Source organism: Armigeres subalbatus, chromosome 3, assembly GCF_024139115.2.
Source record: "Armigeres subalbatus isolate Guangzhou_Male chromosome 3, GZ_Asu_2, whole genome shotgun sequence".
Classification (NCBI taxonomy): Eukaryota; Metazoa; Arthropoda; class Insecta; order Diptera; family Culicidae; genus Armigeres; species Armigeres subalbatus.
In genome coordinates, this window is record NC_085141.1 from 357,663,476 (window position 1) to 357,675,120 (window position 11,645).

Below are 11,645 nucleotides of genomic sequence, written 5' to 3' on the forward strand. Positions count from 1 at the left end.
GTTTATTACCTCTTTGCAGCCCCACAGAAAAACGGTGATTCTCGCTTTGTTTTCGCTCCTTTCGTGTTGGTTACTGCACAGCTGTGTAGAACAATTAAGAAATGCATGCTCCTGCTCCCCATTTGGATCTTTCTAAAAAATCTATCATGGGTAGCCTCCAGATAAGTTCTTTATCATGCTGCTTGCGAAAAAGTCTACATGTTACAAATCGTATCAAATCTGAGTAAAGCCCCAAACGCAATATTTAACGGAACAGCGACGAAACGGCAAATTTGACAATATATGGGCTCTGTCAATTTTCCGTTTGCGTTGGGCAAAACTATACTATATATAGTTATATAATAGTCTCCTGGTTTGGCTTAACATAAGAGAAAAAATTGGTACAGTCAGCTCTTCTCGCTTAGAAAATTATTATTTTGTAAAAATGTTATTTTTTTTTTTTTAACTAATTTTTTTGCTAATTCTCTAATACACGCATTCATCTCTTAGACTGGGTGTCTGTTTTTAACACTATCATCCTTATTTGCTATGTTACTTTTTGTTATTATTAATACATTTCAGCTCTGGCAGTTAGAATTTTCCTCTGGTTGAATTGAACCAGGAATTACAATGTTTAAAATGTTAATTAGAAAATTTTCTCAACCGACTTAACCTTATCATTTGCCATTGCCACAATGCTGCGCCATGATAAATTTAACCATTCTTACCTGTTTTCTGCTGCATTCAGCGAAAATCCGCAACATTTATTTAGGCATGCAACTCCGGCAGGCAAATAGTCATTTAGCATTATAGAAATACTATACAATAATGGTTATGGTGGCTATTTAGCATGACTTTTAATCTATTTAGTTTAAATTTATTTCAGAGTGTGGACAGCAATATATTTTTTTGAGTTATACTGACCCAAATTTGAGTTCAGCCGGACGAGCGTGTTTTTATTTAATTTTAGTCGCAGGGTGAGTTCTTGGATGTTTTCTTTTTTGACGTTTCTTTCATTCCACAAATCAAAACACCAAAAACACCACCACGTTTTTAAAGTGAACTTCTTCGCATTATTTTAGAACATTACTTACTCGTTACTTTGGTAATAAATATTGTTGAATAATCCTCAATTCAATTTATTAACTACCAAATTCATTGTTTATATTGCAGAAGTGCCAAACCGCTGCCAGCCACGATGCCGAAAGTCAGCTCCCGTTCGGGGCCTCCCCGGAAGCTGTCCACGAACAAATCGAAGCACTCGATGAATCCGGAACGCTCGACCGAAGGCTTGAAAGGGGTGGCCAAACCACGAACCAAATCCACCATCAAGCGGCTGCAGATGTACCGAAATTTCAAGGCCAAGCGGGACCGGAGGGGTAAGATTTTGACGCCGGCACCGTTCCAGGGATGGGTTGCCAGCGGAACGGTGGCTCGGGTTGAACCTTCGCCCAAATGGTTCGCCAACTCGCGGGTAATTTCGCAAAGTTCGCTGCAGAAGTTCCAGGAGGAGATGGGGAAGGCGATCAAGGATCCTTACAAGGTGGTGATGAAGCCGACAAATCTGCCGATCACGCTGCTGAACGAGACGGCACGGTATCAGAGAGTGCATTTGCTGGACACGGAAAGCTTCGATACGACGTTCGGCCCTAAGACGCAGAGGAAGAGGCCATCGCTGAAGGTGCGCGATTTGGAGGACTTAACCAAAAATGCGGAGGAATTGGCGGATCGGTATGACGAGGGCAAGGATCGTGATTTGGAACGGGAAGATGAAGGAGTGAAGGATCAAGTGCGGGAGTGGATCTTTGCTGCCGGGCAGAGTAAGCGGATTTGGAACGAACTACACAAAGTGATTGATTCGGCGGACGTGTTACTGCAGGTATTGGATGCCCGTGACCCGATGGGAACGCGGTCAAAGTATATTGAGGGATTTTTGAAGAAGGAGAAGCCTCACAAACATCTTTTCTTCATTTTAAACAAAGTGGATTTGGTTCCGATTTGGGTGACACAGCGTTGGGTGGCTTTGCTGAGTAAAGAGTATCCGACCATCGCCTTCCATGCTTCATTGACGCATCCTTTCGGTAAAGGAGCATTGATTAATCTCCTGCGGCAGATCGGAAAGTTACACGTCGACAAGAAGCAGATTAGTGTTGGCTTCATTGGATATCCAAACGTGGGAAAGTCGTCCGTTATTAACGCCCTTAGGAGTAAGAAAGTGTGCAAAGTGGCGCCAATCGCCGGGGAAACAAAAGTTTGGCAGTACATCACGCTAATGAAGAGAATTTTCCTGATCGATTGTCCTGGCGTGGTTTATCCGACAGCCGAAACCGACACCGAGAAGGTTCTGAAAGGTGTCGTCCGAATAGAGCTGGTGAACAACCCGGAAGATTATATTGAGGAAGTGCTGAAGCGAATTCGGAAGGAGTATCTCACAAAAACTTACGGACTCTCCGAATGGAGTTCGCACATCGATTTCCTCGAACAGATAGCCAAAAAATCCGGAAAGTTGTTGAAAAAGGGTGAACCCGATGTGCAGACGGTGGCGAAAATGGTTCTGAACGACTGGCAGCGCGGTCGATTGCCGTTCTATGTGCCTCCAGAGGGATTCGAAATTCCTAAATCTGTGCTGGATCAGACTGCGGATGCAGAAAAAACTATCACGGAGGACGACCAAAAGAGTTCGTTTTCGGGAGTGACGGCCACTCCAACGATACCTGATTCGATCAAGAAGGGTAAGGAGCTGTTCCAGATTCAGGACTTCCGCAAGATTAAAGTGAATTTGGAATTCGAGAGCGAGGATGTCCGCGAGATTGACAAGATCGATCTGGAACTGTTAGAAAAGCTGAAGGAGGAAAAGAAGCAAGAGGCAAAGAAGAAAAAGGAGTCCAAAGGTCAGAGTCTGGAAAAAGAGGATGACGATTCGTCCGGAATTTCCGATTTCTATTCGGAGGATGAGTACGATGAGGAGATCGGGAAGGTTGTTCACAAGAGTGCCAAGAGCAAGTCGGTCGTGCCCGCTGATAAGAGTAAAACAAAATCAGCTAGCGGAAGCTTCGAAGTGGAAGAAGAATCATCCGAGACAGCAAAGGGATTATCTAAAATGACGGCCAAGCAGCGAAGGGCCGTTGAAAGGGCATCCAAGCGCAAGAAGATCGGTAGCAACTTCTACGAGACGCATAACGTTAAGAATCGAAACAGGAACAAGAAGCCGAAGGCGCCCTAAAATTGTTTTTCGTGTTGACGTAGCATTAATTTAGATAGTTAAGCAGATCTTTCAATAAAATTATCCTAATAATTGATTTGTTTCAATTTCTGACATCGTATACCGATAAATATATTAATTAAGCTTTTGAATTAGATTGGTACCAGTTTATGAATATTTTTATTTTATTTAGATTGAAACTGTTACAAAAAATCAGGGATTTGTTTTCCATAAATTGTATCAATATCGTTTGATCCGTTCATCGTCTTCGCTTTCGGTACAGCACCCGACTTACCTCCCCTAGATTCAAATCGGCCACCGCCGGTACCATCTGCTTGGCACGCAGCCGAGCCAAGTGGCCCGGATCCTTCCGCAGCAAGCAGCGCTCCTCCTCCGGGCAGTCGCAGTAGTTCGAGATCCTAACGCTACTCCGTAAGTCGCTAGCCGTCGTCACCCGGATCGAATGCTTCGAGCAGTACGGCTTCACGGCCCAGCTGTCCCGATAAACGCCGTCGATTTTCTGGTTGCATCGTTGCCGATCCGGATACTGGTACTGGCAGCGGACGATGCTGTAGCGGTCTGTGATGGTGCTGACCGAATCCACATCCGGTACCATGGCAAGGGACAGAGACGGGTAGACCAAGAAGGCAAAAAACGTCACCCCCACCAGCACCTGGATCGGTATGAACAGGGCAAAGTACTTATCCGGAAGGTATGTCAATCCCAAGCCATCCAGGGTCGAAGTGGGGATAAATGCCCAGAGTACGTACAAAATAAACAACGTTTTGAACAGCAGGAACAAACAAAATCCATAAATAGCACGGGAAGGTGTAGGGGCGGGTGTGTGCTCGGCCATTTTCAGTAAAACTCGTATTTTTCGGAAGTAGCTGGCCCAAACTGGTCCAAGGTTTCGCAACAGAGCAGCAGCGATTCAAAGAAAGAAGTTACACCAACCCGAACGTTCTTGGCGTGCTGACCGTTGAATTCTACCAGCAGCTGGTTGTCCTGAAGCTTGAGGGTTTTCTCGATGAAACTCCGCTTTGGTTCGTTGTCGATTCGAAGTACGTCGTACGCAATCTCTGCTTCACGGCGCGAAGGAAATGGTATCTTCAAGGAGCTGGATTTGATTTTTTGCAAGTTTACATTGTTATACAGTTTATTGGTCTGATAGGTACTTACACAAAGATATTTCTGCTATCGGTCATGGTCAGTTTTTAATACTTTTTATGAAATTCAAGTTTCACAAAAGTTAGCGGCATTCAAAATAATTATAAATACATAACGCAGGGCAGCCTAGTCGTGCACCGAGGATGAAAATTAAATTTCCAAGACAAAATTTTCAAAACGTCTTATCTGCTTTTGTAAACAAAGATTCAAACGACGATTTGACGAATCTGATAGCTCTCTCACGCAAACCAACACCATCAACAGGTAGCGGAAACATTCGCTTGTCTATTGGTGGTGTTGGTTTGCGTGGGAGAGCTATCAGATTCGTCAAATCGTCGTTCGAATCTTTGTTTACAAAAGCAGATAAGTCGTTTTGAAAATTTTGTCTTGTTTTAATGCTTTTTGTGTTGTCAATTTGACGGTTGGGAGATGAGTGACGTTTAGGGTCTGTTTAAATATTACGTAACGGCACTGCTGTGAGCAACCTCTTCGTTTTAACCTCCTTATTTTTTCCGTGTATAGGCCTTTTCACGAGACGTTTAAAATCAGCTGATTTTATTACGGATCCTACACGCAAAATAATCTACTCGTAAACTTTACAGGAAAAATCACGTAGCCACTAAAGTTCACCAATACCACTAATTTCACCTGATGCATATAAAACATAAGGGTATAGCGTGAAAATTGAACAAATTGTTCATGAAATTCACCAAAATATACTATACGATATACGTGAATTTCATGTCATTGATGCATTGGCTGAGAACTCACTCAGCTGTCAAATTCTAGGCAGCCAAGTGCCAAAAAACGGCAGCCTTTACCGTGCGCGAAATGCTGGATATGCAAGTCAGTGTTGTGTGCCAACAATTATCAATCACGCAGTTATCAATTTCTCATAAGGTTAGTACTATTTACGATATCTTTTTATCTGTTCTGCAATAATGCATTCACATATGTTCGCAGCAAATTGATCACCTTCATCATGGAGAAATCTACCAACCTAAATCCAACTTTCCATCCCACAACATATAAACAACGAGTTTTTCAATTGTTTTCTGCGACGCTCTGCTTCGGTTTCCGGACACCAGAAGATGACCACCGAATTTAACAATAAAAACAAATTTCCCATGTGTAATTAAAAGTTATAAATATGTTTGTTTCCTTTTTCTTAAATAAAAACATAAAGATTTTTATTGTTTATTATTCTTATTTGTGGAAGTAGAAAAATAAACAAAGTACATTAAATGAACCTTCAAAGCCATGAAGCAGTTACGTAGCTTTTACGTGAAACGCTGGTGACATCCGATTGAGTGGAACTGAGTTCCCGTACCTTTGAGTCACTTAACCGTTACGTGAAAAGTGTTGTGGAAAAATCCACGTATATATTCACGTAGATATGACGTTACGATTATTTTGGGTGTATAAGAGATGTGCGAATACTTTTCCAGATGATTTAGCAACGCTGTTATAGCCTATTCAGATTGGGCTATTTATGACTTTGTTAAGTGAGAGGGTATCCAATTATTACGAGGTGTTCAGACTGCAGCAAGATAATATATCTTGACGTTTCCATGTTTCCTCATTTGCACGCTAATACAGGGTTGAATTCAAGGAGAGTTTTAAAATTTAATTTGCGAAATCAAGCATTTGTGTGGCGACAATCGAACATTTTTTTCTGAACAAAGTATCTACGAAAAAAAAATATGAAAAGGGATTTTCGAAGAATATTTGAAGCTCTCATTAAGGATAATGAGCGAAGCTACATTCATTAGTTGGGTTAGTTCGCCGTTATTCGGGGAATCAGACTATTCCTCAATTTATTTTTAAGTTTAAAAAGTATTTTGATTCTATACGATGATCGAACGGAGATTTGATAGAAAAATTTAGATACTTTTGGGAATTCTAACAAATAAATAAAAAAAGGACGATTGGACCAATTTTCAAGAAATATTATTGAACTAAAATGTATTTCCACCAGTATCTCCATGTATGAAGGGCAACTCAGCAATTTAATTTTTTTTTTAATGGAAACTGAACCATTGCGTTCTACTCGACAACCAATGATAAGCAGACCCCACACGAGGCATATATTGACAATACTTTTTTCGTCAAACTTTTCATCAAACTTTTCTTCAATATTTTCACTGATTAGCCGGCATGGCCGTAGCTGAAGAATAACTCATTTTTTTCTTAAACTAATACGAATCAAATAGCGGTATAACGCACAAAACACGCACACACTCAACCGTCATCGACTCCTGTGGGAAAACTGCGGGGGGAGATGAGGGGAAATATTGAAAAGAATATCAAACTTTTCTGATTTCCCTCAATATTTACTTCAATATTTTGGGTTCGTACTCACACGATCAATCTTTTTCTTCAATAATCAAGAGTTTGTCAAACTTTTTCCGTCGTGTGGGGTCTGCTATACAGCTTCTAAGAAAATCGAATCGTGTGAATGTGATATAATTTAAACTGGATTTTGGATGAATTAATGCATTACCAATCCATGTTTTTTTTAAGGTTATTCTGCTTTATATATACATCCCATTCAAATCGTACAGTTGTCCCACGTGAAAAATGTTGAAATCCAAAGTATATTAAGCCATTCAAGGAGCAGAATTGAAACAATTTATAAAATCATGTTTATTCATCAAATATATTCGTTTTACAACCATTCCTACGTCTTAAATTGTCTTTTCTACTTCATGTTAATTCTAGAGGAGCATCTGTTTTTTTAAACAATTCATGTTGAATAAGTGGAGAATAAATAATTATCATCATTATTTTTCATCATATAAAATGCTTTCCACAAAACCATCACAATCCGAGTTATTCTTCATCGCTCAGAAGATTTTCATCTAACATGCATTCGACCCTGCTGCGACAGAAAGAGCATGACTGTCAACTACGAAACGAAATGAAAACAGAGAGAATTTTCTCTCTGGCAAAGAGAGGAGAGCGTGACGCTTTTCAGTTTTGTTTTGTTGAATTTCTCCCTGCATCCCAGCTAGAACGAAAGCTCTCTCGTAATAATTGTTCGTAATCAATTCTTTTTAGCGGGTATCTTTTGACAGCGCAAAATGTATGGAATATTACGTAAATAATGACACCATAAAGCGTATTTACCCTGAAACGCCAATTATTATGTCATTAATGGCGTAATCTGAATAGGCTATTATTCAACATTATTATTAGATCTTCGTTAATAATGATGTTTTCGGTGTTACTTGGGTAGGTCGTCACAGGTCAACAAAGATACTATTCGGGGTTTTCGTTTATCAAGCTTCCAAATATCTAGTTGTTGGTTGTAGGTTGAACATGTTTGATGCTTCTTTGTTGAACGGTTCTGAACTATGGCCTATTTCAGCCATTTGATTCAGTTTCGACTGCTTTCACTAGATAATTTTTAAACATTTGGCCGCTACGCTTTCATCAAAAGGTAATGTGATATATTAGATTTTTTTCAATATAGTTGGTTACTAGTTTTATAAGGAATGACTCTCGCGATTGATGATTAGGTATTCGAACGAACTTTTCGTACTTCTTTTGTTTGATGGGAACATGACTCAAATGCTACTAATAAGGAAAAACTGCAAAAAATTTAAAACGACTCCGACACAAAAACACTGAAACTAGATAATCTAAAATATTGAAGGGGACTATTTGGATAAGGTCTCAACATTGACCATTTGAACAACGTGGCTTTGGAACCTCTGTTATTGCTTAGTGATGAATTGAAACCAACTCAATTATTATGAGAACATGAAAAGGGCCCGAAGTAGACTTTTAGTCTAGAAACTGTCAACCGCCACACCGCCATAAGCTTTATAGCTTGATGGTGATGGTCGTTGTCGACTGTAACTGCCTCGGAGAATTGTTTATCGGCTATGAAGTCTGATGAACAGCTAAAACGCTATATTAATTCTTATCCGACGTTTCAGTACCTTTATAGGTTCTTTTTCAATGGATTAGAATTGGTTTAGAGTTTCATTGTCATAAGTTTAGTTTAGTATATTGCTCGCTTTTTTTAATTACAATAAATTTTCAATATTGGGTTTTGTGATTCTTTTCCCTGACCTCAATCAAAATTCCCTGACTTTCCCTGACATTCCAGATCCAAAATGAAATTCCCTGACTTTCCCTGACTTTCCAGGTTTTTCCAGGTAGTCGACACCCTGTAATTGTTTGCATCTGAGAGAACGGATTGTATCACTACCATAACATATGCTGTATGCCGAAAAATATGTACCGGGAAATAGCCATTTTTGAATGGTAATTATACTTAACCGCCTATTACCCAAATAGTACATTTGACGAATACAATATATCATGTTGTTCATACCGTTTATGTTGAGGTATGTTTATTGTTTTTACATATGATAATTCGAATGGTAATGGCAATGTTATTTATCATCACGAACCATCTGATATATGATTCAAATATGGTTTAGAATTATGCGGGTTTGTACCTTCAAAATATTTTACTGAAAATAATGTAGCTGTGGCATGTAATGAAAGAATGTCGCATTGTATGAAAAATGTTGCTCGACATTAAAAATGTTGCATGACATGAAAAATGTTGCATGAAATGTAAAATAATGCATGACATGAAAAATGTTGCATGACATAAAAAACGTGAAACATGTTACATGACATGAAAAATGTTGCATAACATTGAAATTGTGGCATGACATGAAAAATGTTGCACAGCATAAACAACCCAAGTAACCATGGAGCTATATATGCTTGTAAAAAACACAGCCCTAAAAGTTGATTTAAAGTGGAAAAGGGCAATTATAAGACCGAATTAATGGCTCATTATTGTACGTGGATTTCCCTATTGGACCCAACCATTGACGAATACATAGACGGAGTGGTGGCCATTTTTCCGGGCACCACTATATACCCCTGGGGAGTGACGAATTACAATTATTACAATCACTCGACCATTGAGAAGCCCCTCAATTCGAATCACGTCAGTTTGACAACAGTTGTCAGTTATGCTCATTTGTTTATGTTTGATGTTTGTTTTTGTTGACGAATTTTTCAATCGCGTTAGAAACATTCAGTTATTGTGTTGAACTACGAAATTTCTCGCAAAAAAGAAGTTCGTATATTCCGTGGGTTTGACGGGAGTATCGACGATCGCGTGGGGACGAAGCTTTATTTAGAAATTGGTGAACAGAAGAGTGTCGAACGGGAAAAACTCCGAAGGAAGAAAACAGGCCACAATCACTGTGGCGGTTAGAATAATCGAGAAGGTACCCGGTATACCGGGTATTGCCTGGTATTTTCAAGAATTGATGGTATTTATTCCGTTAGATCTGAATCCGACCATGGAAATGTGAAACTCAATATCCTTCGTAAAGTTTCTGAAAAGTGAGTCCTGATAGAAACGATGGCGAGGAGTATTCCGGTTCGGCTATCAATATGGAATTTCTGATTGAGGTTTGTTGGATTATTGAACTGTTGCGGGAATCGGACATCAGCAGCCGTGATGAATTTACTCAATCATCGTGCCTGGATTGCGCTGCTGGATGAAGGGCAAGTAATATTAGCATTAATGAATGACGATTGGATTTTGTTGTATCAAGTGGGAGACGTAGAATTGGTTGTTCTCTATACACAGAGAGAAAAAAATTGTGCTTTTGAGAATATCGGACTTTTGTTTTGAAAGTTGCGCATTTCTAGTAATTTTGAGTAGCAAATCATTTACTGTGAGAACAAAACTTTCAATTTTAAAGTTTTTTTGGCGATGAAACATTGTACCTTTGAGTGCGAAAATTTTTGAACTGAGGGATAGAAAATTTTCAAATGAAATTTTCATTTTCTTGGTTTGGCAACTCTGGCGATAAATCAGAACCACTCTGGCAACCAAACGAGCTGTCAACATCTTGTTTTGAGAAAATACTCCCGGCGTTTTCGGAAACAGTCAAGCGCTCCTCAAGCCCTAAATAAATTGCTTCAACAAACTGAATGGAACCACAGGTAAATATCTCTCTTTGCCATGGAAACTCCATGACTCCATGATCTTTTATTCATCGATCGTCGCAGGATCGTCGTAGATACCTCGGAAAGATCATCAAGCACTTAACCTCGCATCTATTCGGTCATCCGGCTATCTACATTCAACGATATACATTTCTGCTTTCTTTACGTAAGTATTTCCATTCAGTTATTAGTGAGAAAATTCAGGGTGATATTAAATGCTATTAAATTTTGTTCCAGGTTGAAGCTGTTATAAGATTCCGTCCAACAGAGAATACAAGTTTCGTGACGAATTCCCGTCGGTACGCCGAAAAACGAATCCCACCGGATGTTGACAGCCGCCACCTCGAAACGCTTCCTTGATGAGGCACAGATTTAAAGAAAAGTAACAGAAAAGAATGTTGCTTGATTTTTTATTTGATTAAAAAGGATAATAAAATAAAAACGCAAAATAACCCATTCTTCTTGCCATTCTTAATGTTTTTATTTGAAATTGGAAAACATAAATTTAAAATTCGCATGTGAAATTGAGAGTGAATAAAGCTAGTTGTTTTTAAAGTATCACTAGATGATTCTAATGTTAAATACACCTTTCGTTTTGAGAGGAGAATGAGGAGAGGAGAATATTCATCCTGTCGAAGTGCTTGCCAAGGTGAAATTTTTTGCATTGGTAGATTTAACGATTCCATACTTTCTACTGTAAATCACTAACTAATTATCTTAATTTTAGCAACGTTTTTTTTAATTTTCCCAACGATTTTTTTTTTGTGTTTAAAGGTTTTTTTTTTTTTTTTTTTTTTATATCTTTATTATAGAGGTTTGCAGCCCTAGGAGTGTAAAGCTGATAAAATATTCATAACCATACTGGCAAGTGTCAATATAATTTGTAAACAACAATTAAGACGATCCCCCAGTGCGTAAATAAAGCCAAAATAGCCACCTCTATCATGACGCGAACTCGCACCGGTCGTTGGTAAACGGGTTTGGGAAATGTAAACGCAACCTTCGGTGAATAGCGAGTTGGCAAATTTGGCGACCCGCTCCAACCGTTGCCAAACCATCACACGGAAATATAAAGTAACCCATAAATAAAAAATCTGCCGTCTGCTGAAAAATTGTTCGGGTACTCAAAACATCAAAACCATTGTGATGGAGGTCAGTTTAGTTTGGATTTCAACTGGTTGGCGGCGCTAGTGCATATGAAATAATCTGATAGGTTAGATATCTCGAAATCTGGAATTTTTAGAATATTGGCGCCTTCTACAAAGTTGTTCGGGTGGTTAAAACCATCATGACGAAAACAAGT

General features: G+C 39.2%; 3 protein-coding genes across 3 annotated transcripts; 1 reads left to right on the plus strand and 2 right to left on the minus strand.

Moving 5' to 3' along the window:
• The first annotated feature begins 941 nt into the window (after positions 1 to 941).
• On the plus strand, positions 942 to 3,274 carry LOC134226180 (nucleolar GTP-binding protein 2). The gene is made up of 2 exons (XM_062706782.1): positions 942 to 1,084; positions 1,153 to 3,274. Exon 2 carries the CDS (start codon positions 1,178 to 1,180, stop codon positions 3,200 to 3,202), a length of 2,025 nt encoding a protein of 674 aa, XP_062562766.1. The 5' UTR covers positions 942 to 1,084; positions 1,153 to 1,177; the 3' UTR covers positions 3,203 to 3,274.
• Positions 3,275 to 3,326: 52 nt separating this feature from the next.
• LOC134226181 (phosphatidylinositol N-acetylglucosaminyltransferase subunit P-like) lies at positions 3,327 to 4,037 on the minus strand. Its single transcript, XM_062706783.1, has one exon. It carries the CDS (start codon positions 4,035 to 4,037, stop codon positions 3,441 to 3,443), a length of 597 nt encoding a protein of 198 aa, XP_062562767.1. The 3' UTR covers positions 3,327 to 3,440.
• Positions 4,038 to 4,039: 2 nt separating this feature from the next.
• On the minus strand, positions 4,040 to 4,500 carry LOC134226182 (EKC/KEOPS complex subunit LAGE3). Its single transcript, XM_062706784.1, has 2 exons — positions 4,361 to 4,500; positions 4,040 to 4,298 (listed from the first exon to the last, which is right to left on the minus strand). The coding sequence occupies exons 1-2, from the start codon at positions 4,384 to 4,386 to the stop codon at positions 4,040 to 4,042; spliced, it is 285 nt and encodes a 94-aa protein (XP_062562768.1). The 5' UTR covers positions 4,387 to 4,500.
• Positions 4,501 to 11,645: the final 7,145 nt, after the last annotated feature.